Genomic DNA, 27,456 nt, shown 5'->3' with positions numbered 1-27,456 from the left:
TGGAATTGGCTTAATGGAACAGGCAATTAAAAAGTCATGGCAGTTAGGGAAGATGTTTAGAGAAATTTGTGGAAATTCAAAGTATAAGCGTGTGTTGCTTTTCAGGGGAATGTCATTAGAAGCACAATGCAATCTCTCCCAAATTGAAAGCAAACTCAGGTTTTACTCAGTGCAGACCAACCTGAGTTAAAGTGGCAGACTTGGCTACGGGCACAGATTTCTGAACACTCAGTGCCAAGTGTCATACTGTGCCACCCCCAAGGGCCTTTCTGGGAGCTCTGAACTCTTCCCTGATTCTCACCAAACAAAAACATGCTAATGCCTCATCCCACAGGAAAGGTATGAAGGGGAAAATATAAAGACCCCTTAAATTATTGTGCCTCACAGACAAGCTCTTCCAAGAGATAGCCTTGGCCCTCTCGACTAAATAATTATATCACCATGCCATGTTGTTTCTGTCCCCCTACCTGCCTGACATCCCTTCTGCTTCTGGTGAGGGCACCTTAATTTTTCATTGAGAACCACCCTTCTCCCCCTCTCCCCACCATACCCACTCCAAAGCCCCGAGGTTACCACAGGGCTGCCTCTTGCTCTCTTGGCATCAGAATAGGCATGACACTCCAGTCTGGAGAGAAGATTTATTTTTTTTTTAAGATTTATAAATCTAAGATTTTTTTAAACTATACAAGAAACAAAGTTAGTTTAAATTAGCATCTTCTAATATTGACCAGGAAAGAAGGCTTTGGAAGCACTACACTATTCCTCCCTGTAATAAGGGCACCATCTTCAGCATATTGTAGCGCCACCTATTGGCTGTGAGCAGAGAGCCCCTACATGAGAGCGCTCCCCAGGTGCTGTGAATGAAATGGTTCCTTGGGCCATGGACAGGAAGTACTTAATTAGGGAATTTTTTACTTGATATGTGTCTTCTATCTACTGAAATCAGAAAAGGAGAATTAAGGTATTACATTTAGAAATTCTGGATATAGACAGTCGTCATCAACAACTGTCAACAGCATTAGGGGAAAAGCCAGTGAGTAAAGCAATGTAATATTAGTGCAGACAGACTAATGGCAGGAGAGGAGGTCCAGGAGCAGTGCTGCACATCTGTGTCACCTGACTCACAGCAAGATCCCCTACAGCACACACTTGTAGGCCAGCAGGGAAGACTCACACTGTAGCTAGGAGTCCTGTCCAGTAGGATTGAACATCAAAACGTCAAAGTAAAATGACAAAGCTTCTAGAGGAAAACATGGCAGAAACTCCTCATGATCACAGGGTAATCATAGACTGGTCAAGAAAGGACACAGAACACTAACCATAAAGCAAAACAGAGATATATCGGGTCCCATTAAAATGAAGCCCTTCTGTTCATCAAAAGATATCAATAAGAGAGCAAAAAAGCAGTAGGAGGAAAATTTTGTTTCTTATATATACATATATAACATACATATATATATGAACCTATATATATACACACACACATATATATATCTCCAGTGACTCAGCACCAGAAGGTCTAAGAACTACTGCAAGTCATTAGAACAAGACAGATGACCCCAATTCTTTAAATGGGAAAAAAAATTGACAAGCACTTTATTTGAAAAAAAAAAAATAAGCTATTCAAACAGCCAGTGAGCATAGAGAAGTTATTGAACATCATTAGCTTTTAGGAAAATACACATTAAAACCAGGATCAGATGCCATTGCATGTCCACCTGAATGATTGAAATTTTAAAGGTAGACAAATTATGATCCCAAGTGTTGGTGAAGCTGTTGAGTCACTGGAACCCTTAGGCACTGCTGCTAGGAAGTAACAGTCATATAACCATTTGGGAACTGTTTGGCAGCGTCTACCAAAGTTAGACACTCATATACTCTGAGCCCTTCCATTCCTAGATACATGACCACAGAAATAAGTCATACAACACAGACATGTTTATAGCAGGTAGACTCATAATAGCTAAAAGCTGAAAACAGCTATGGGACAGGTAAATACTCAGTGGAATTCTTCTTGTCAATATGAAAGAAGAAACTCCTGACAGACAACAACAGGGAAAGTTGCTGATAATATTAAGTGAAATAAGATAGACTCAAAGGAGTATATACTGTATGATTCCATTTATGCCCTTTAGGCCAAAAAAAATGTATAACACTAGAAGTGAGAACAGATTGTTTTTGGTGGTCCTATGGGTATTGAGGAGGAGGCAGTTTGAGGGAGGCCCCTGGGAGCTGATCATTGGTCTATGTGTAGATCTGATGGTGGTTACATAATGTATGCATTAGTAAAAATTAACATCTATTTACTATTTGCAAATTTTATTATAGGTATAAAATAGAGCAAAGAGATTAAAATAGATTTGCAAGGCAAACCAACCAAATGCAATGAGTGGCCTTTTCTTAGATGTGCATTTTTTTAAAGCAACTCTTTCTTGTAAGAAACCATCTGGGAAATCCAAACACTTACTAAAATTTTGATTATATTAAAATAGAGAGCCTGGGAGTGGGGTGTGATTCAGGGGTAGAACACAAGCCCAGGGTTCACTCTGCAGCACTGTAAAACATCAACAGTAATGTTTGTTTATTGTAGGTATGCTAGCAGTATTGAGTTTAAAACACACAGGTACCTTAGCTCTGTGGAAAGACGTTTGCTCCAGAGCTGGTACAGAGGAAATACAGGATGAGTTGGAACATCTTTGATTCTAGAAAATAAGGAAATGTTCAAAATGTATAGGATTTGTCACAAGAACCAGGTGGAACTCCTAATGTCCTCAACTGGAACAATTTGAGCAACAAGATAAATAGTGATGTAACTAGATTTTAGCTCATAGAATAAAATTGGTATTCAGTCGATGCCCCCACTGATATATATAACAAAATAAAAATAAGCAAATACATTTTTAAATGCGAGAGAAGGGAAACCTCTTTTCTATGTTAGAATTGAAGGAAGGAAAAATGCAAAATCTACATTGGGCAACTACCACAATCATAATTAATTAGTGTAGACATGAGCCACCAATGGATGCAAAAATCAGTGGGCAAACCTTTGCAGAGAAACAGGGTATTTGCATAGTATGCCCCCCAAGATATATCTTAACTAAAAACAGAAAGATAATAATTTTGTTGGTGAAAAACCTGGTAGACACTATCTTAACTCATGAGCAAGGTCATCATCACCAGGAATAAGATAGATTGACATGATATTATTCCTTATTCCTCAATTGGTGACCCTTTCAAGAATGTAACCCCTTCTGCAGTTTTCTTTTTCAAAATGCATGGCCTCAATTCTAATCACAGTCTATGTTTGTACTTTGTAATGACTTCTCAAAGTGTGGCTGAGGCCCATGAGTACCTTCTCATCTTCATCTGCATTTCACATTTTATGTTCAGCAAAATAACTGATCAGGACTCTTCAAAAGTCAGGATCAAGAAATGCAGGGAAAGACAGGAACACAATGGAGGAGTCTAAGGGGACACGGCAACTAAATGCAAGATGGGATCCTGGACTAGAATAAGGACATAAGTGGAGAAACCAGTGAAATTTTAGGCCCTACTTTTAATAGTATTGTAGCAGAAAAGAAGAGTAGTACTGTAGCAGTGTTACTGTCCTGGTTTTGGTGACATGCTGTGGTTATATAAGATGTTCACACCAGGGAAGTTGGATATACAAGGGAATTCTGTATGCTATTTTTGCAGTGTTTCTGCACATCTAAAATTAGTTCAAAATAAAAAGTTTTATTTAAAAAGAGTCTTCATGTTTTAGAGATAAATGATGGGTATTTTTAAAGACCACATATTTCTCTGAACCTCATCCATGGTTATTATCAATTTTCTTGGCAGATGTCAGATGAGGTGTCTGTTCATTGAAAAATTGTCCACATGGGCCCTTTCTATAAAAATCAATAAGGTGCCATATCAGGTAACATAATGGAGGTCGAGCTTATAATTGAGCTATGGGTCAAACACTTGGCTAGCTTGTCCCCTTTGTTTGACCTAAGATAGAGAAATTGTCTTGGCTAAGGCAGAGTACTTGGTGACCTCTGGAACCTTCATCATGACTGGCTCAGTAGGATGTAGAAAACACATCTCCACAGTGTGTGAGATGCCATGTATAGGTAAATGTCCAACCATCTCATTTCTTCTATGTCAGGAACGGGGGAGGCCGCAGTGGCACATTCTGTGCCATCAGCATTGTCTGTGAGATGCTCCGGCACCAGAGGACTGTGGATGTCTTCCATGCTGTCAAGACGCTGAGGAACAACAAGCCCAACATGGTGGACCTTCTGGTAGGACATGCCCTCTGCCCTGCCCAGTGGGGCATCCCTGCCTGAGAATAGGACTCTACCCCAGTGCCCAAATTTGCAGTGTTGCTGATTCAGAGAAGAAAAGACTCATTTTCAAAAGGATAACATATCACTTTGCTTGTAGGACTTTTCTCGGTTTTTCTCCCTTTCCTCCTCTTTTTTTTTTTTTCCAATAAACTGTCTCAACTCATTTGAAATGTGGAAATAGTTGAAGCTCACAAGTGAACATCCTTATTAATTTCCCTTCCTGGCAATGCCTTCCACGTGGCTAAGCACTTAATCTTCATGGAGAAGAAATAATCATAGCACATGAAATGCCAGATTTTCAAATTATATATTTTATAAATAGCTTAATCGCCTAATATTTATCAAAGCTGTGAATTTTAGTTTGACATCCAGAATATTGCATTTAATTATGGTGGCCATGTCTGAGAAAAGGATTAAAGGAGTTGAGAAACAAAGGATGAGGTGCAATTATTTTCTTAGAGTATTTCATGAAATCTCTTTTTATATGGAGCTGTTGAAATGCCAACCACGGTGAGTCAAGAATTAGAGAACAGCTTAAAAGAGGAAGCTTTTCCATTAGGTTTTTGTGCTTTTCTGTGAGTAGAGAAAGGACCTCATGGGTGAATCAGGGTTGGGAGAATGGCCTGGGGCAGGGCAGGGGGAGGAAGAGTTGGTCGATGCTGACAAGTTCAGAAGGCCTGTGTTCCAGGTTCCACATTGTCCACAACATTGTCATGGTAGGCTCAAGGTTAAAAAAATAAATAAAAAGGACCCCAGAAACAGTGGTGCATACCCATAATCCCAGTGGCTTGGAAGCCTGAGGCAGGAGGATCACAGTTTCAAAGCCAGCCGCAGCCATTTAGTGAGGCCCTATACAACTTAGTAAGACCTTCTCAAAATTAAAAAATAAAAATGGCTGGGGATGTGGTTCAGTGGCTAAGCACTACTGGATTCAATCCCTGCTACCAAAATATAAATGAACAAATAAATAAATGAACAAATAAAAGGACTAAAGAGAAAGATGAGCTTCAAGCTAAAGATGATTAAGTAGCCAAGGTCCCAATCTGCAACTTGAAAAGTCACTGTGCCCAGCATAGGTTCTGATAGTGACCAAAACAACTCCTAGAACATAAGTTTTCTCAAGGTTCCTACTCAGAAAAAGACACTCTCTAGGGGCATCTGCTGTCCCCAGATATGTGCCTTGTGCTTGATAAGTTATTCCATTTCCAAGAAGCATAGTGCTGACTGGGGAATTCAGCAGAATGTGTTTGACATTTGCATGCTCTCAAAACCATCAGCAGTTACCAAATAAAGTTCTGTGGCAAAAAGAATTGTTCTCAAAACTGCTGCCCACTCTTCTCTGCCCTATTGGAAACTTGTGGAAACCCAGATTCAACTTCAGTGACTTCAGATATATTTTCTTTACAAGTTTAGTTGTCCTTGAACAATTTACTTAACTTCCTTGGATTTAAATTTTTAAACTAGGGATAGTAGTAGCATATCAAGGTGATCCAATTTGAAGATATATGTAAAAGTGTTGTAGAAATTGCAAAGAGGACAGAGGTGGTTATTGATACTGTTTGTGTCTACCTTATCAGCCAGTGGAAGCCAGTTATACATAAGTGGAGGAAGATGAGGATGCCTGCTGTGAGCATTTTCCTGATGCTTCATATATGCTGGGCATAGATCTCAGCACCCTTCACATAGGAACAGATTTTGTCTGGGTTTTACTAGAACCCACCAATAACTCCCTCTCTCCTGGGACTTCACATAGATGGTGTAGATGTCTACCACCATGAATTTCCCAATCTTCTGGACTGATGGCAGTTGAGAGAAGAGAGCCCTGTGGTCAGTGGTGACCTAAGTTTAGAGCAAATAAGAAGACTAGCAGAGAGTAGGATTAAAATGCTCTAAGTGACCTCACCTTATCCTTAACCTCACCGTCTCAAGGACAGATGTGCAGCTTCCAGACTTTGATTGGTGCTTGGGCAAACTGTCCTTGATTAAAAAAATGTGTCTCACTGCAACCTCAATTAAGGAGATGGTTAGAAGTAGACCCCTCTAGACCTTTCCTCTAATAGCTCTGACTGCAGCTTTCATCACTCGGGAATTTTTATGGTCAGAAATGATTGGGCTTTTTCCAAACCAGTGGCACAGACTATAGGACTGGGGCAATTCTTCATGGAATGAATGGAAACACATGCGATTGAACCAGAAAGGAGCTTGTGGTCACAGGCCATTATTCTATAACTTAGGAGTTTCTATAGTATCGGTAATTTCTTTTTTTTTTTTTTAAGATAAAAGAGTAATTTCTTTTTTGAACACTGTGTTTTTATTTTTCATTGACACATAGTAATTATATGTACATGGGATACGATGTGACATTTCAATACATGTATAAAAGGTACAATAATCAGATCAGGGTAATTGGCTTATCTGTCACCTCAGATGTGCATCATTTCCTTGTATTGGGGATGCTCTATATTCTCTCTACTGGCTATTTTGAAATTTACAATTAATCTCCGTCAACAATAATTACCCTAAATGAGCTGTAGAACACTAGAATGTCCGTCCTCCTATCCAACGGCACCCTGTACAGTTATGGATATTTTTAATGGAGAAAATGGGATCCCTGGAATCACAAACCTTCCAGGGTCAGTACCAGTTTTAGGACAATGTCAATGACTGAGAAATATAGGAGCGTTGTACAATTTCCTGAGAAAACTGTCTGCTAAACCTGTCACAGTGATTGTTAGCAGGATAACAGATAATATCTGGTAATCAGAGGAAAATGTCACAGTGCTCTTTTTAGTGTGTTTGAAGCTTCCAGAATTGAGTAGGAGCCCTTGTCATTTGTTTGCTTATGTCTATCTCAGTGTACAATTTCTGTTTAGCTTGATATTCATAGATGAGTATGTTGACTGAAGGAATTAACTAATTTAGGTCAGGGTGATAAAATCAGGTATGATTTCACTGGGTATAAGAGGCCATCTGAGACTTGAGTGCCAACTGTTGGAAAAACTGGAAAGAGCAGAGCACTGAATCTTATGAGCAGCATCTTTGGAGAATGCCTGGTGTGTTCCAGACAGGCCTGGGCACACTTCTGAAGTGTCCAGCCAGGGAGGCAGGGCAGAGTGGAGTGGGGAACCTGGCCTGTGCCCTGCTGGGCCTCCTCATTCAGAGGCTGAGCCCCACCAGGACCCTTTCCATTCAAAACATGGCCATGTGGGACTGCAGCCTTCCTGCTGATTGGGAGGAAGGGCTAGAGATCTGCAGGTCTCTCCACCGCCCTTTGCAGCTCTGAAGTTTCTAAATTGCTCTTGACTTTGAAAATTCATTCATTAGTTTTGAGGCCTGGCACTCCTGAGGGAGATTCAGAAGGCCCTAAAGGTTGATTTCTTTTAATTTTTAGTTTTGGGGAGCTCTAGAGAAAATCCAGTAGATTGCCAGGAGGCAAAATAATTTAGAACTCTACTATTTTTTTTTTTTTTTTAATTCAGCCGGGGCAGCTGCATTTGTTTCTGACCCCTTTTCAACCCAACTTCTAAGTTATCCATCTCTTCAACCAGCCCTGAGTCCCCATCAAAGTCCCATGTCCCTAGAGGGTAGGGAAGGACAGCATGGCCTAGTTCAGTTTAGATGGTGTCCCCTGACTACGCTGCTTTGAGGCTCTCACAGCTGCAGGAAAATGGCTGCTTGCCTCTGACAGTTCCCTTCTCACTTTGTCATCCTCACTTGACTTTTGCGGTTCCCAGGGTTCTTTCTCAAGAGACACACAGCCTCTGGGGAACAGATCTTGCCTAAAGAAGAATAGTGTCCCCTAGGGTAGGTGGGGGACTTTGGAAGTCTCCCCTTTGTCACCTTAGTGCCTGACCCAGAAGTGAACTGGCTTCATTGTTCTCCCAGATGCCCTTTGCAGGTTCAGCAAAGCTGCCTCATCAGACAAATACACAGCATATATATTCACCTGATTTTGAGCTACGTATCAGCTGAGGCCTCCTGATTCTTAAAATCCACATAAGGTTGGACCAAACCCCCAGGATAGAAGTCTAGGATCCTCTTTCGTGTTTTCACTAATGGCCTGGGGACTCAGTCTCGTGGTCATCATTGACTCCTGAGACTACTGTGTGGAAACCCACACCTGAGAGTCTTGCCTTCCTCTGCATCCACCAGATAACATGGCCCCCACTGGCTCAGAACACTCGTTAATGTAGGGTACAGCCTAAAACGAGGGCACACTTGAAATAGGTCATCATCATCATCATCCCTAACATCTGCTGCCCTCTTGCAGAGTGATTCTCTCAGCCTTCAACCACACCTTCCCCTCTGCCTTTTCCATGTTGCTCCCTTTTGCTCCTCCATTTCTGGTTCCAACATGCCCCATTACCACTCCTACTCCTTGTCTTCCCCAGTCTTCCTTCTCCAGAGCAAACCACATTTCTGCTGAGCAAACATGCACTTGGGCATCTTTGCTTCACTCAAAGCCCACTTATTGCATTGTTTTCTCAACAAAGACCATTTCTCATCAAAGACAACTCTCTTGTCTCTCTGCTAAGATAGTAGAATCATACCTGCTGTCACTGGCATAATCAGCCAGTGTCTTATCTCAGCTCCATTCCATTCCACATGTGTTTCTCAGCTTCTATTCTGTGCTCAGTATTTTGCTGAGTGGATGCAAAAGAAGTAGAAGACCTGGTCTGTCCCTCATGGAGCTTCTATCTCAGTAGGGATACAAAACACAAGACCTCTTGAACCTCAGTTTTTCTCATCTGTAAAATAGGGATAATAGCACTGTGTGATTCCTTGGATATTAAACATTCAGAATAGGAAAATCCATAGAGACCAAGTAGAGTACTACTGACCAGGACCTGGAGGAGAGAGGAATGAAGTGATTGCTAATAGCCATAGTGTTTCTTTTGGGGTTCTGAAAATGCCTAAACTTAGATTGTTTAGAGCATTACATCTCAATAAGTATACTGAAAACAATTGAATTGTGTCAAAATACGATAAATTTAATTTATAGATCTAATTGGCACTTCTATTGATCCTGGAATCTGATAATATATCAGTTCAAAGTTACTTTCCTTACATGGCTAAAGCCGAAGAAACTTCCTTAAACGTCAGTGCTAGTAAATGAGATCCTGTCTGATTGGTTGCTGTGAATCTTCTGGATTTTTACATTTTGTTCCTGTATTTTTAAACTGAACTATTTCAAAGTTCAGTTTAATTATATGGTACTTAACATGAGTAACTCCACTCTGGTTTGGTCTGGTCTGCTGGATCTGGTGCAGGAACATAGTCCAAAACAATGGCCTCCCTGAATTTGATTTAAAATAAGTGGCCTTTTAAAGGGTCATCTTAAACTATGTGAATTACAACTCAATAAAGCTGGGTTTTTAAAAAGCAACACTTAGAAAACAACACTGATTCTAGATATTTACAAGGCTTTCTGCTTACAAAACATGGTCCTTTGTTCTCTTCTTGTCCTCAGTCATCTTCACAGAGGGAACAGGGAAGTACTTGCTCTTGAGCCCTCACCCTCTACCCATAAGTAAACTGGTACAGAATTCTACAACTAATGCAAGTCAAATTCAGATCTGAACCCTGGTTCCCAGCTCCAGGCCCACTGACTTTGACTCTTCCACAAGGATTATCCTCATAGAACTGTCTTTCTGCTTAGAAGGTAAACTTGGACGTGGCTCATAGTATTCATCATGGGTAGAAAAGAAGAATAGAAAAATATCAGTAACTTATACAAGACCATTAGATGAAAATCCCAAGTAGACTGTAGCCAAAATCACAAAATGTATGGGGGTCTGAAAGGAAAGGGACCCAACTGAAATCAATGGTCATAAATCCTCGGTGGGTTGGTTTATTGCTGGTTGCCTGGCAAGAGCACCGAGTTGCCAGGAGAAATCAGTAAAGGTCATGTTTTAGTCAGCTTTTTCACTGCTGTGACTAAAAGACCTGACCCAGAACAACTTTTAAAAAGGAGAAAAACTTAGAGGGCTCATGGTTTCAGAGGTTTTAGTCCAGAGAAGGCTGGCTCCATTCCTTGGGGTTCGAGGTGAGGCAGGACATCATGGTGGGAGAGTGTGGCAGAGGAAAGCAGCTCACATCGTGATCAGGAAGCAGAGAGAGAGAGAGATTCTGCTTGCCAGATACAAATATTTACCCTACTGCCATGCCCCCAATGAGTCACTTCCTCCAACCACATCCTCCCTGCCTCCAGTTACCTCTCAGTTAATCCCATCAGGGATTAATTCACTGATTAGATTAAGACTGTAAATCAATTATTTCTCCTCCAAACCTTGCATTGTCTCACATGTGAACTTCTGGGGACACCACATCTAAACCATAACAGGTCATAAGCCAGCATTTCCTCTCATGCCAAGAAAGGAGGGAGCAGATTAAGGTACAGGACCTGAGGAACAGAGAAGAACCCAATCCAGATGTGTAGAAGCTTAATATCAGACAAGGTCTACTGAGAAAGCCCTGTGATTTCTCAGTAAGAAAGCACATGTCCTTTGTAAGATGAAGAGAACAGTGTCTGTCTGAAACCTGGCTACTCATTGATGTGATCTGGGAGCTGTAAAAAAATTCTGGGGCCTGACTTCAGCAATGGAACATTTTGTTTCATTTTGGTTTTTTAGCTTTGTTTTTAATTGACGATTAATGTACACACTCATGAGATTAGCAGTGATATTTTAATACATGTGTACATTGTGGAATGATCAGAGTAATTGCATTCTAATGTGCAGCCAAGGTTAGGAATTTAGTAATCTAGAACTGCCTCAGCCTAGGTTGCACATGGAGGACCCTCTAAGGGAGCTTTCAAAACCACTGCTTAGGCCATGTCCTAGACCAATCCAGCAGGAAGTCCTGTGGGGAGGAGCTGAGGGACTCAGCCTGCATCCCACCCTCAACACCAACAGAGCACCTGACTCCCAGGAGATGTCCAGTAAGTATTTACTGAATGCATGGGTGTTCCTTCTCTGCAGCCAGATCCCAGTCTGGCCTGAGCTGCCTCGCTTCTGCTGGGGCTGTAATTCAGCTGAACAGGGAACTGGGGCATAGATTTCAATGGAGGCTTTGTCACAGAAATTTTTTAAAAGATGCAGATGAGCCAGGAACCACGATACACACTGTAATCCCAGCAGCTCGGGAGGCTGAGGCAGGAAGATCGCAAGTTGAAAGCCAACCTCATCAAAAGTGAGGTGCCTCTGAATAAAATACAAAATAGGGCTGGGGATGTGGCTCAGTGGTCGAGTGCCCCTGAGTTCAAATAAAATAAAATTAAAATTAAATTAAAAGATGCATATGAAAATCAGGACCTGTTTCATCATCGTTGTCACAGTTGTGCAGCCATCTGTTGAGGGGCAGAGAATTTACTGTCCTCCCAGGCACTGAGTGGCTGGTCACCTATGTGACCTGCTGGGAACATTGAACCCAATGATCCCACCCACGGTTATTAGCACATTGGGGACTGCTTCACCTTTCTGACAGGGCATCAGTCAGGAAGATCCTCAAGGATCTGTGGGTACATGATCCCGCAGACACCGTGAAACTTGTCTTAGTTTCAAAAAGTAGATATATTGGGAAGGAAAGCTTTGCCCCCAGGTGAGCTGCGTGGGCTATTCTCTTTGAATCTTCTTAGGCAGATGTGGGGTGTTTGAAGTGCCCAGACTGACTGCTGCTCCAGAGCTCCCCAGACACAGCGTGCGCTGACAAAGGCAGAACTCCAGCCCTTGGCAGGAGGCCCCAGAGCTGCCTGCTGGAGCTTTGGCCTCGGGACTCCCCACTGGGCCAGCTGGGACTTCTAAAGAACAACCTCAGCTTGTGGCTCCATTTCAGATTTCACATTTTCCCTCTTCACAGGGACCAGAAACAGGGTCCAGAGCAAGGTCATTGTCAGGGGTTATGGAGCCCAGTAGTGAGGCACCCTGGTGACAGTCCTGTACAGCACCCTGAGGAAAACTGGGCTGAGCGCTTCTCTGTGCCTGTAGCCAACTAACATCGCCCAAATTGGGAGAACTCGGGACCAAGGCAGAAATGTTCTTTTTTCCCTGAAGCACAGGGATAGCTCATGTGGCTTAATTATACCATTCAAAAGCAAGCGAGCTGACAGAGGAAACTGTAGAAGACAAGCCTGTACCTGGTGATCAAGTGTAATCAGTTTCCGATGTAGGAAGATTTCAGGCATTTACCCAGGTGCTTGGAGGAGGGGACATAGCAATTTATGGTCTTTCTTCTACTTCCCCTTATTTTTCTGATTCAGAAACCAGTCATCACAAAATCTACAGGGATGGGCAGCTTGCTTAGGAGGGATAGAATGGGAGAGCAGGAATTCATTTTGAAAATTACAGTCAAGACTAAGACAGGGCAACTTCCGAGACTTCCAGGCAGCAGTGAAGCTGAAAATCCCTTCTGAGCTTCTACCTTGTGCTGCCTGAGAACAGCACCCAGTGCCCCTGAACTGCATTTGACTATGCTAAAAAGATGGTTCAATTAATTGTGTGAGCTAAGTCACTTTTATACAGTGAGGGATGGAATTTCTTAGATTTCCATGAAAAATAAATTGTCCTTGTAAGTCACAAAAACAGTAGAAATGATTGAACCAGTTTGTGGCCAGTTTTTCACGCTGATTACCTGAAAACATGCCTTTTAGTATTTTGAAATTCAAAGTATTTCTTTTAAATATTCTGAAAATAAAAGTATCCAGTCCTGAAATAATAAATACTGGAATGTGAATCAGAAATATCACTTCGCCTAGGACAAGTAATAGGTTTTCCAGTTTGAGGTTTTTCTTTTTTTTTTTTTTTTTTGCAGTGCTGGGGATTGAACCCAGGGCCTTGTGCTTGCAAGGCAAGCACTCTACCAACTGAACTATATCCCCAGCCCAGTTTGAGGTTTTTCAAAAGAAAAATTCTGTATCTGCATACCTGCCCTTTTATATATAAAGAGAGGACTGGTTAAAAGAGATGACAGGCTGGGCACATTGGCACACGCCTATAATCTCAGAGGCTCAGGAGGCTGAGGCAGGAGGATCATGAGTTCAAAACCAGTCTCAACAACAGTAAGGTGCTAAGCAACTCAGTGACACCCTGTTTCTAAATAAAATACAAAATAGGACTGGGGATGTGGTTCAATGGTCGAATGCCCCTGAGTTTGATTCCTGGTACCCACCCCCAGAAAGAGAGAGATGATAGGATAGTTGTTAGATACTTGTTATTTACAAGGTTAGAGAAAGTACTCTGATCTATCTCATGTCATCAGACTTGCTATAAAGGCAAATCAAGTTCTAAATTCATAGAATTCTAGATTGACAGAGCTAGAAGGTGACCTTAGATTGCTAGTCAACAGGACCCTCAAATCCCAGTCAGTGTGGAGCACTCAGACCCCTGACTCCTCAAAAAGCAAATGCAGTCAAGAACCACTGGATCCTTGATTGACAGAAGAGGTAGGATTCACAGCATGGAACAGTTTTGTTCTGCTGGTGATTTCCTTATATAACAGCTTTATTGAGATACCATAAAATTTGCACTTTTAAAGCATACAGTTCAGTGGTTTTCAGTATATTCACAGAACTATGTACAGTCTAAATTTATAACATTTTCATCACTGCCAAAAGAAACCCCACATGTTAGCAGTCACTCCCCATCCCCCCACTTTCAGTCCCTGGCAACCATCAATCTACTTTCAATCCTTATAAATTTTCCTATTTTAGACATTTCATATAAATGGAATCATACATCATCCTTTGTGTCTGGTTTTTTCACTCACCATGATTTCAAATTCATCCATGTTGGAGCAGGTATTAGTATTCCAAATAAGCTTCCATTGTGTGGCTAAACTCTCTTTATCTATTGTCTGTTGATGGACACTTGTGTTGTCTACCCTTTGGGTTATTATGAGTAATGTACTATTATTTGTTTTCAAGTTTCTGTGTTCACATATGCCTTCAGTTCTCTTGGTGTGTTCTTTGTAGTGGAATTCCTAGTTCAAATGGTAACTCTGTTAAACCTTCCAGGAACTGCCAGCCTGTTCTCTAAGGTAGCTGCATTATTTTACATTCCCACCAGCAGCGTATGTGGGTTCTAATTTCTACACATCTTCCCTAACGCTTGTGTCACTGTTGTTTTATTTTAACCTTTCTAGTGGTTTTACTATTAATGACTTCTGATGTTGTGACACGTTGGGTATATTGAAATGATCTGTTTTGTCTTCACCTCTAGTTTGTAAGCTCCTGGAAAACTGAGATTGTATCTTAGAATCCCCACTGTCAACCCTTGAACTCATTGTTGCTACATCCGTGGTTTGCTATCATTTCTATATGCACCCAGAATTTCGTTCTCAATTATGTGTCAAGTTCTATGCCAGAGCCTGGTATGTTACGCAGAGAGGGATAAGCTATGGTCCTTGTCTTGAAATAAATGGGTTGGACTACTTGAGTATTTAGAGAACAAAATATAGGTGAAGAAAAAGAACTTCTAGTGACAAATTTAAGAGGCATGTAAATTGTGAAAATTTTAGTTAATTAGGTAGAACCCAAAATAAAAGGTATATTTTCTTGGTTATGCCCATTATGATGGGTAAGAAAGAATAGTGCTGAATCTCACAAGTTGTAAAAGTTTGTCCCTTACAGAAGCAAGAAAAGAACCTTGCAGTTGCTAAGAACTTGTCCCAGGACTGGCAGATAGAGGCATCTGTAAGCCTCATGTCCCTTCCCTTGGTTCACAGGCCACACCCAGGCTTGGTTCCCTCAGTATAGTGCACACACACAGTGCAGAAGGCCCTCCTTTGCCACACTGACCACACCTAGGTCAGGACCTCTCATAGGGATTTCTCAGGCCAAGCTTGGTAATCCCAGAAAGCTGTGCTCATGAAAAATGAATTCAGCAATCCAAGATGGCAGACTAGAGATGGTCAGCACTCACTTCCACCTCCTCTGAGAACCAAAGCAATAAGTACATAGCTGCAAATTGAGTTCAGGGACTATGGAAGAAGTCCAGAAAAGAGCAAGACAGAGAGTAGAACCATGGAAGATTCAAAGACCTGGGACAATAGCATTGAAAGAGAAAACATATCCCCAGCCTCTCCCAGCCCATCTCAATACCTGGTGTGGGGGTTGCCCCTTTGTGACGGTAGGGGTGACAGAGAGAAAGGATCCCAGGAAACTATTAGCATGAATGCTGGTAATCCTACCTACTGGAAAAATTCACAGTACTTACAGGCTATTAAGTAACCTAAAACTCACAGTAGCCCTGCTCTTGGAAGGGATCTCACATCATCTCCCAGTAAACACCCATGTGCTGTTGCCGGAAGACATCATGAGAACTGAGCTATTATCTGAGTTTGGGCCACTGTAGGGGTCGGAAACCCCTTCGTATTTCCATCTCTAGGATTCCACAGAAGTTATGCCATATTGGCTTAGAGGGGAACTGCCTTGCAAAGCAGAGTGACATGACTTAAGACATCTGGGTGTCCTACTCTGTAAGGGACAGGGTTACAACACAGAGGTTACAACTCAGAGCCCTGAAGAACCAGGAGACCAGGGCGCTTGCCCTCTAAGACCAGTCGCATGTGGACTCCCACCAGTGCCCATCCTGAAAGCAGGTGCCGGTATGGTTCCCACTACCCCCTCTCCTGCGCTGCACTCAGACTCCCATCACTCACAGGCAGGGAGGGAACACAGAGATTCTGCTGTGCTCTCTGCTCAGGCATGCTGAGGGGTGTCGAGTAACTCTGTGGCTCCAGCTGTTGCTCTATCCCAAGACATTCACTATAGCTGGAGGGGCTGGATGGAAGAAAAGCCTTAGCCACAGCCATCTTTACACATCTGCATGTATAAGACCAGAGAGGGCTAAGGAGAACTTGCCTGCTGCCACATCTTGCTCCAGGCATACTTTTCCAGTGTTCCCACCAACCCACAGACCACGCACTCCTGTGAGGCCTGGGTGTGAGCACCACAGGGGTGCTACAGTTCCCACTATTGCCTCTCCCTGTGCAGCCTCTGAACCCTCACTCCCGACTGGTTGGAGGACAAGTACTGTAGGCCCCTCACCACTATGGGTACTGCCAGTGCCAGAAGCCCTTGCTAATAGCAGAAATGATACTCACAGTGCCTGTGGAAATCCCCATGGCTTGTTAGGTACCACCTTGCTATTGAAGGAATAGCCACACAGTGAGCACCCCACACCCATTGCTGTTTGCACCACATCTGAATTATCGGTCCCTACTTTTGTGTGGCCTGCAGAGACAGTGAACCCCTCTGACTCTACCACAGTATGTACTATGCCCAAAGTCATTAATCATAGCCAGAGAAGCTGGTAGCCAACAGGAAATAAGGCCAACATTGCATAACACATGAAAATCCATCTTTAAGAACACTTACTAGGAAGGCCATCTCATAAAGATGCTGATCCACTGGCAAATCTCAGTGTAGCAGCATTAAAAATGTGAGGTGGGGATGGTACTGCTGTTTCTAAAAGAACATAATAACTTTCTAGCAGAAGATCCCAAAGAAATCAAAATGGATAAAGTGCCTGATAAAGAATTTAAAAGAATGATTACAAAAACCTGAGTAAGATCCAAGAGAATACACATAAATAGTCAAATGAAATTAGGACAACAATGGAGAACATGAATGAGAAATTCAGTGAGAGATTTTTCAAAAACAGTCAAACGAATCTTGCAAATGAAAAGCTCAATAATTCAAAAAGCAGTGAAAGTCTCAACAATGTACTAGACCAAGTGGAAGAGTAAAGAGAGTTTTTAAGACCAATAGGACACCATTAAACAAACAGCCACGGTCTCAGAATACCTGAAGGCAAGGAGAATGAAGTTAATGGCACAGAAAAACTATTCAATGAAATACTAGTAGAAAACTTCCTTAATCATGGAAAAAATCCAGACATCTATGCACAGAAACCCTACAAAACCCCCAAAGAGACATGATTCAAAAAGACTTCACCAGAGCACATAATAGTCAAACTGTCAAAAGTACAAAGCAAAGAAAAAATTCTAAAACCCTGCAAGAGAAAATTACAAGTCACGTTTAAAGGTATCCCCAGAGACTAACACATTTCTCAGCAATGCTACAGGCTAGTAGGAAATAAAATGATGTATTCCAAGTCCTGAAGCAAAGCTGCTAACCAAGAATACCATAACCAGCAAGGCTGGTTCAGAAATGAAGAAGAAATTAGGCTTTCTGAGAGAAGCAAAACTGAGAAATTCATAACCACCAGAACAGCCTTACCAAAGATGCTTAAGAGAATGCTATACCCCAATGTGAAAGACAGGTCTGTACTATCTTGAAACCAGGTGAAAGCTTACATTAGTTACAAGAGTAGCTACCCAAGAGAGCTCTAGGAAAGAAAAAAAAAAAAAAAAAACATTACTGATACAGTAAGCCAGCAAACAATAAAGATGAAAAAGAGAAGAAGAAAGATTTTCAAAGCAATAGAATAAAATAAAAATAAAATAAAAATGACAGGAATAAGTTCTTACCTATCAGTTATAACCTTGAATATAATCAGAATAAGCTCTCCAATTAAAGGACAGATTTGCTGACTGTATTTAAAAAACAGACTTCCTTCTAGAAATTCACTTCACCAGTAAAGACACACATAGACTGAAATTAAAAGGAGGGTGATATTTTAAACAAATGGAAACTTAAAGCAAACAGAAGTGCCTATTCTTACAGCTCACAAAATAAACCATAGGACAAAAACTGTTAGAAGAGACAAAGAAGGTCACTGTATAAATGGTCAAGGGATCAATTCAAGAAGAATTAACATAACTTTACATAAACCTAAGGCCAAAGTAATCAGTTTTATAAAACAAATGCTATTAGACTTAAAGGGAGATATAGTCTCTAGGACAATCATAGTGGGGGACTTCAACTACACTCATACCGATAGACACATCCTTGGGAGGGACAATAGAGGATCATCAGAGTTAAACTGTACTTACAGATCAAATGGACTCAACAAATGTTTACAGGACATTGCATCCAACAGTTACAAAATACACATCCTTTTTTCTTTTCCCAGGGGCAATTTGCCACTGAGCTACGTTCCCAGCCCTATTTATTTATTTATTTATTTATTTATTTATTTATTTATTTATTTGAGACATGTTCTCATCAAGTTGCTGAAGGCCTTGACTGAATTGCTGAGTATGGCCTTGAACTTGTCATCCTGCTATCTCAACCTCCCCTGCTAAAATTATAGGCATGTGCCACCACACCTGGCCAAAATACATATTCTTTTCACCAGTGCCTGAACTTTTCTGTAGAATAGACTATATGTTAGCCCACAGAACAAGTCTTAATGAATTCAAAAATTTTGAAATCATATTTTTTTTATAACAATGGAATAGTCCTAGAAATAAACAACATAAGAAAAGCCAGCATGATGGGAGAGTTGGACCTACTTTTTCTTCCAGTAGTCACAGGGCCTCTGGTCTAATGCCTAGGCCCTTGATTCACTTTGAATTGAGTTTTGTGTAGGATGAGAGATAGAGGTTAAATTTCAGTATGTGTTAATTTTTAAAATAAAAATGATCTCACTGATTAAGAACTGGTCTGTGCTTGGCAGAGAATTTCAAACATTCCCCCTGTATATATAAATTCCTCCTCTTTCCTATGCCTGGGTTTCCTGCTCTATTCCAAGTAGAATGGCATATACTTTATTATCCAAACTGGGACACTTGAGACCGAAAGAAGAGGCTAATAATAATCACACCAGGACAAGAGGGAGACAACAGGACTATATGGAGCAAACCAAGGCATTCCCTCCTTCTCCAGGGAATACGCTGCCCACCTCCTCCCCAAGAAGGCCTGCACTTGCCTCCACTGTCTTCTCAGCACACATGTGGTCACTGGGTCACCTGCCTCATGCTTACTGCATTGTGGGCTTCCCCAGATCAGGGGCCAGGTCAAGGGGCATGGTATTGAAGAGGCAGCTAGTAAATTCTCATGAAATTGAGGAAATCCTGCTGGCTGATCTCTACACTGGACCATGAGAGAAGCTTCATCTTTGAGGTCTATAAGAGCCAGTGGTTGTGCACAGTGGTGAGATTCACTGTGGTGTATGCATTTATGTACCTCCATGAGAAATTAATTTTTAAAAAAATAAATAAAAATAACTATGGGTAAATGAAGAAAGATCAATAGAGAGAAGGGAACAAGGTGTGGGGAAAGAGAAGGGGAAGGAGAGGCATGAGAGTCCTAATTAGAATAGGATATAATCCAAAATTAGAATAAGACATATTCCACATTTGTATAGTTATATCAAAATGGATTCAACTGTCATGTATAACTAAAAACAATCAATAAAATAAAATTTTTAAAAAGAGCCAGTAGTTGAGGCCTTCCTTCAAGCCCTCATGATCTCTCCTTCTATCTCTTGATTTTCCTTTACAAAGCTCGGGGTTTTGATATGAAGGTTGACACATGAGGACAAACATGCGATCACCCCTTTATATTCAGATGACCTTGGTTCCAAAACTTCCTCTGGATACCAAAACACGCAGATGCTAAGTCACATATAGAATCCCATAGCATCCGCATCTGACAAGGTACATCCTCCCATACACTTTGAACCATCTCCAGATTCATTTTACTGCCCCATACACTGTAAATGCTAGTTGTTCTACTGTATTATTTAGGGGGAAAATGACAAGAAAAAAACTTACATGCTCAGGACACAATTCTTTTTCAAATATTTTTGATCTGAGGTTGGTAGAATCTAAGCACGTGGAACCCATGGACAGGAACAGCTGACTGTATGCATCTTTCAGTTGTCCTGGACTTTCCAGGAATTCTAATGAGGGTAGATATCAGAGTATTGCTAATCAGGCTTTGCAGGACAGCAGCTCCAAACAGTTAATAGATTTGTGGTTCAGAACCATGACCTTCAGATTCTGATTCAAATCCTTGTCAGTTTGATTCCTTCCCATCTCCCTCATGGAAGCAATGCTTAGGCATCACAGAGCTGACATTGTTCCCTTCTGTTTTCTAGGATCAGTACAAGTTCTGCTATGAGGTGGCCCTGGAATACTTGAATTCTGGCTGACAGCGTAAACAGCTCTGCTGGCAAACCCTTTCCTATCACAAAGCCAAGAAGTTCCGTGGTATTTGTGTAGATGAGATGAAGACTTCTCAATATGCTTATTTTGCTTTGCGTAATTGGCTCTTTTTAAGAGCCCAAGAAAGTGTTTATGAAACTGCTTGCACTGCCCAATTCCCAGTCATGCTGCTGCCTGACAGAAACACACAGCATACAGTCACCAGATACTGTACACCTCGTCACCAACTTGTTAGAGCGGCGTAGACATCCGGTCAATTGAAGAGCACAATTATATTCTTATGAAGGAATTTGTACCTTTGGGGTATATTTTTTGTGGCCCGTGATCCTCTGTCATCGTTACAGCTGAGTGTATGTTTTTGTTCTGTGGAGAATGCTCCCTGGCATTATGATAATATATTATTTTAGTTAATATTTGTATTTTAACATGTCACATAATACAAGCTTCTGTAGCTTTCCAGGACTAACAGATCAATGTGTAATGAACAAAGAGATGTTCTATGAGTTGTTGTTTCTATCAGATTTGTATCGTTTCCAAGGGAAAAGCTTGGGAGGACCCAGTTCAAAAATGCAACATGATCAGATTCACAGATCCAAAGCTTTTCCATTTGTTTATATTGTAAATATTTTTGATTTCATCAAATTATTTATTCATTAAAAGAAATTTTTGTGAAGCACAGTGGGTGACAATCATTTTTATTAAGCCCTGGAAGTGACTTACTGTATGATGTATGATGTGAATTCTCGACTTAATAAATGATGACCCATGACCAGGCGTGGTGTATTCCTGGTGTCCCAGTGCACGGGTGTGGAAGCCATACCTGTCACACCGGACCACTGGGGGCGTAATTGCACCTGGGACCTTCTCTTAGTCTACTTTGTGCTTCTCTAACAGAATACCACTGACTGAGTGATTTATAAAGAAACTTATTTCTCAAATTGCTGGAGGCTGGGAGGTCCAAGACTGAGGGGCAGTGTCTGATGAGGTTTATCATGCTGCATTATAAAATGGCGGAAGAGCAGGTAAGCGTATGAGAGGCAGGGCAGGAGCAAGAGAAAGCTGAGGATACATTCATACAAGGCCATACAATAACTCATTTACTCCCTCAATGATGGCCTTAGTCCAATAGAGGTATTTCTTAAAGGTCCCTACCTCCTGACACCATCATAGTGGTGATGGTAACTGTCAATATGAATTTTTTGAGGGGACATCCAAATCATAGCAGTCCTCTTTCACTAGTGCAGGTAGGACTGGGGTTTTAGAGAGGGAACTTTTGTCAATAAAAGCTCTAGAGCCCTCATGGTAGCCTACCCAGTGCTTAGGAAACGTGCTGTGGAGTTCACTATGGGACACGAATTCTGACCTGGCTGGGCAGGCTGAACAAAGTGTCAGGGCAGGGACCTTCTGGCCAGGGCAAACTCTTCCTTTTTGTTTCACTTCACTCAGTAGAGGATGATATATCCTTTTCACACCTCATTTGAACCTGAAATGTGCAGAACAATTTTTAAAGCATTATAGGATCACATGTTTCAAAAGGAAGCATCATGGCCAGGGAACCTACTCAATGCTTCCTGAGGGCTTTGACCCTGAAGCAGAAGGCAAGTGTGCTGTGAGGGGAAGACTTAAATTTAAACTGAGTTTCAGGCTGTTCAATGATTTCCAATAGCTAGCTGATGGAGACCAACCTTTATTGAACACCAATTTCATGCCAGGCACTTTCCCCTGTGGTAGTAGGTCCTTTCCATAATGTAGTCCAGGTATAACTGTGAATCTCATCCAACAGATGAAGAAACTCAGATTAGAAAAGATTAAGTAATTTGTCCAAAGTCACAACAACTAGTAGGCACCAGGTGTCTCCAGAGCCCAAAGGAGAGACAGTAACAGCCGTGGCATCATCTCTGATATCCAAAGTCCATGTGTCTTAAAGAGATTGAAGACATCTACATGAGCAAATGCAGAGACATGAGGGCATTATTCCTCCCTCTTCTGGGAGCTTTATGAATGTTTTAGTCAGCTTTTTGTCACTGTAACCAAAAAAAGAAAAAAAGTTTATTTTAGCTCAAAGTTTCAGAGGTTCAGTCCATAGTGGGCTGACTCCATAACTCTGGGCCCAAGATGAAGCAGCACATCATGGGAGAAGGACATGGCAGAGAAAATTAGTTTAGGACATGGCAATAGGAGCATAGAGAGACAGTTTGGATCCCAGGGACAAAATATAAACCCTAAAGTTATACCACCCAGTGACCCACCTCCTCCAGCCATACCCCACCTTCCTATAATCAGCCACCCATTTAATCCATAACATTCAAGTAATACACTGATTAAGTTACCACTCTCACACTTCAATCATTTCACCTCTGAACATTATTGCTTTGTCTCACACATAAGCACATCCAGACCTTAACAGTGACCGTGGATGGTAGAATGGAAGCTCTTCACCAAGAGGAGTGACATCTGCTTCTTAGGCTTTCTCTACTTTGCTAGACTTGGAGAAATCCATGTGTCCTGATTGATAACAATTTACTCAGACCCCCTCTAAAAGGGTCAGGACTCTATCCACCCTCAGGAAGCGCTGACAGCAAGCAGCTGAGCTTCATGTCTGGACTCAGTGCCTCACACACAGACCTCTCCCAGGGAATGGCCTCTCATGATCCCACCCTATTCTTTGATATGCTCCTTTAAAATACTGTTTTTTTTTTTTTTTTTTTCCTGTACCTTTTCAAAATGATTTCTCCAGAATCCAGGAACAGGGATGAATACATATGAATAGGCGCACCTATATGAGAGATAGGCCTGAAAGAAAAGGAAAAAAAAAAATCTTTGTAGCTTTTGTTAAAGTGACCTGGTATTTATGAGTCTAAAGACACAATCCCTGCATTAGCAAACACTAGTCTCACATTAAAGACAATAATTTCCTCAATGTTTAAATCTCTCAATTATTATTCTCCTTTCACTTGTTTCATATTTTAGCAGAAATAGAATGGAAGGGATATTCTGTGGCTTTGTCTGATTTCCCATAAGGCCTTGCAGTATGGTTGAGTTCTGTTATTTATAGTACACAAAGTCTTTGCCCCTTGCAAACAATGGAAGCCAAACTCTTGCCCGTTTGTCCTTCTCTGTCTCTCAATCCTCTGGGTTCCCATCTGTGTGGCATCCTGACCCTCCTAGACACTTCAGTACCTATTGTTGCTGTGGAAGCCAAATAACCCTGCCCTGACTCTGACATAATCCTCCTCAGGCGCAACTTGGTAACAGTATTATTCCATAGTGTCTTTGAATGGCAGCATGACTAGGCTGAACTGTATTTCCCAGAATCCCATGGTGCATATATTTCCAGTTAGGCTTAGCCCCAGGAATCATTTGCAAGATATGGAGGACAGAAGTGAAGCAACAGTTGTGTTGTTTTTCTACGCAGAAGGTGGTGTAGCTATTGACCCGCACCCCAAGGTGAACCAGTGAGTCAGGACCAATGTGCTTCAGGTCCTATCAGCACCCTCCTCAGAGGCCTTCAGTGTCTTCTCACTAGATCCATACCAGGTTTTGTTAAGGTATCCCAATTCTAGGTCTCAAAATGTGTGCTAGTTATCTATTACTAATTAACAAATCACCCCAAAATTTAGATGCTTTAAACAATAAACTGTTATCTCATGTAGTTTCTACAGGTCTAAAACATATGACTGGCTTTAGCTGATTGATTCTGGCACAAAGGTTACCCTCAGGTGGCCATCAAAATGCCAGGTCAGGGTATCAAATTTTCTGTCTCAGGCTAATTTCTGTTGCTAAGCTGAATGCTACAAACTGAGGATTCATGAAGAATGGAGATTGGGCTGAAGGGATAGCCCAGGTGTAGAGCACTTGCCTGGCATGCATGAAGCCCTGAGTTCAATCCCCAGCACCAATAAGAAGAGAGAAAGAGAACAAGAAACATAAAGGCCCCAAGATATATCAGAGTCAAATTGCTTAAAACCATGACAAAGAGGAAAATGTATGACCTGGAAGAGAAGATACATTGTATGCAGAGAAATATCAGAATTACGGAAGACTTCTTTTGGGACATACTGTAAGCCAGAAGATGGAACAAAGTTTATTCAGCAACTGGTTCTGGAGGTGGGAGGTCCAAGGGCAAGAGGCCTCCTCTGGTGAGAGCTTCCTTGAAAATCCTGACATGGTGCAGGCATCACAAGGCAAGAGGGACGCAATCATCTGAGGGCCTGACTGGGGCTGAGATACATTTCTATGGTAGCCCATTCACACATCTGGCAAGCTGGCACTTGCCGTTGGCAGGAGGTCCTAGTTTCTCTCCATGTGGGCCTTTCCATAAGCTGCTCAAATGTCCTCATCCAGTGATCCACAAAAGAGCAACCAGAAGCCACCTTTTCTTTTATGTCCTAGTATTGAAATTATATTTCGCCACTGCCACGTTATCCCAATAGCTACAAAAATCAGCCCTACTCAGTGTGGGAAGGTACTACACAAAGGTACAAATGCCAAGATAGAAGTAGGATTGGAGACATCTAGCAGGTTGGCTACTCCCCATTGGCAGCCTCAGACCTCCAACATCAGCTGGCACCGCAACCTTTGCAGACTCACTAGCAGGGGCAGAGAAAATCTTATCCCTGAAGGGCTTGGCCTGTAAGGCTTCCTCCTATGGTGCCCTCTCCATACTGCTATGCATTTTTGTTCTACCATCTTTGATTTCTGACAATACTCCCATTTTTAATATGACCCAAGGAAACTTTTTCCAGTTATACACTACCTCAAAGCTTCACGTAACATGAGGCCCTCTTATCCTTATCCCTAAAGAAATGGCCTTCTCCAAAACTCTTAAGCAGGGGTAACTCATTCTTTCACACCTCAGAAACTTCACTTCTCTTCCTACTATACTTAAGCTAACTGATGCCCACATCCCATAGCTTGTCACTTTGAGCCACTTCACCACTGTATTCTTAAACACACCAAATTCTGACCCATTTCCTTCCATTGCTAGCTTTCTCTTGCTTTATTCCTGTCTCCTTGTTCTCTGAACATATGAAAACCTCCAGTATATTCTCTGAACACTGGCCTCCTTACCTTTTTCCCAGAACTACCCAAGCCCCACGATGTGTCACTTGAACCACACTTTTGCCAACACCTTCAACGCCCTTGACGTGTTATAGTTCCATTATATCCACCACACAAATGGTCAGTTCTAGAGAAATTCATCTGGAACGTCCCAAAGATAACAAAGACCAGATTTATTTTCCTAAATGAAGCAAATGAAAAACTGGGGGAAAACATTTTTTAAATGGTTTCCAAGGGCTGGGGCTGTAGCTCAGTGGCAGAGTGCTTGCTTCGCACATGTGAGGTACTGGGTTAGATCCTCAGCACCACAGAAAAATAAATAAATAAAGAGATTGTGTCCATCTACAACTAAAATGATTTTTTTTTAAAAATGGTTTTCAAAATATTACACATCAGGCAAAGGAGGACATTGATATCCAAGACAATAGGAAACGAAGTAGGTGATGCCTTGAATTGCCCTCAGCAAAAGACTTGGAGAGAATTTCCAGACATGAATTCAGGGAGGAGGAATCCAGGTGGTCAGAGGTTTTCCTTATTTGAGGAAATGAGATTTAAAGTCCAAAAGGGCCAATGTGGCTAATGTTTGCAGGACAGAGAATCAGAGATGAGAAAGCTGCATAGAGATAGTTGTTCCAAAGATCTTGAGAGGGTCTCCCTCAAGACTTCTGCTATGTACTAATTAAGATAAGCATCTAAGATTACTTTAGGCCAAAGAAAGAAACACCCCAATAAATCAGAGGGAATGACAGAATGCACACAAGCCAGAAAAATGAGTGAGGAAAATTATCTCTAGGCTGAGCTCAGCTGTGGTCCTGTCTAACAGCCATAACTCGGGATCAAACTGTTTCCAAGTAACTTCATCACAGAACAAAACTTGAGAATATTTATAGAACAAAATTTGAGAATATTTATATAAATAAAAAATATCCATTACCCAAGAAAGTAAAATTCACAACATCTAGCACCCAACCCAAAATTACCAAGCATATAAAGAAGCAGGAAATTATGACATATAATGAGGAGGGGGAAAAATCAATTAAATGACTGAGAAATAACACACATAATAGAATTAGTAGACAAGCACACTAAAGGAGCTTTGTTATAACTGTATTACAGATGAAGAAAAAGTTAGAGGAAAGATTTAGCTTGGAAGATACAATAAGGACCCCAAAACACTTGAAGAGATGAAAACTGCAGAGCATGATATAACAAAATATACTACATGGGGCTAACCTGAGATTAAACTTCATGGAAGAAAAAATTGGCGAACTTGAAGACATCACTAGAAACTGTTCAAAATAAAATAGAAGAATGGGGAAAATGAGGAGTATGAGTAAACCGTTGGAATCGCCGTGAAGTGGGAACAAAGGAGACAAAAAACCACATGAAGACACAGTAGCTAAAATTTTCCAAACTGGATGGAAGTTATAAACCAAGCCAAGCAACTCAGTAAACCTCAAACGCAAGACACGCAAGGTACATCATAATCAAACGGCTTATAACAAATGGCAAAGAAAAAATTGTATAAGCCCCCAGAGAAAAGCCACATGGTGTTCAGAGAAAGATCAGCATTACAGTGAACTTCTTTTGGGACATATTGTAAGCCAGAAGATAGAACAATAATTTAAAGCACTGAATGAAATGAGAACTATCAACCTGGAATTCTATACCCTGCAAAAATGCCTTCTAAAACAATGGTAAAAATAAAGATATTTTCCAACACACAGAAATTGAAAGAATGAACGAGATGATCTCAGATGGAAATCTGCATATACACGAAAGAATGAAAGGCACCGGAAAGAGTTATTGCATGAATACAAATAAAGAACTTTGCTCTTAAATACCTTCACGAGATAATTCACTATCTAAATAAAAATTAATTACATGTGTGGTTTATAGTGTATGTAGGGGAAAGTATGAAAATACGAGAGAGGAAAGAAATGGAAGTATTCTGCCATAAGATTCTTCTACTATGCATGAAGTGGTAAAAATA

General features: G+C 41.3%; 1 protein-coding gene across 1 annotated transcript in view; it reads left to right on the top strand.

The window, feature by feature from the left end:
- PTPRM (protein tyrosine phosphatase receptor type M) overlaps window positions 1–21,171 on the top strand; it is an 849,607-nt gene extending 828,436 nt beyond the window's left edge. Inside the window, 2 exon segments of the mRNA XM_079108449.1 lie at window positions 4,151–4,286; window positions 20,336–21,171. Of these exon segments, the coding sequence (XP_078964575.1) occupies window positions 4,151–4,286; window positions 20,336–20,389 (190 nt within the window). The 3' untranslated portion in view covers window positions 20,390–21,171.
- Window positions 21,172–27,456: the final 6,285 nt, after the last annotated feature.

The sequence above is a fragment of the Sciurus vulgaris genome (assembly GCF_902686455.1).
Source record: "Sciurus vulgaris genome assembly, chromosome: 13".
Lineage (NCBI taxonomy): Eukaryota > Metazoa > Chordata > Mammalia > Rodentia > Sciuridae > Sciurus > Sciurus vulgaris.
This window is presented reverse-complemented; position numbering and strand designations above follow the sequence as displayed.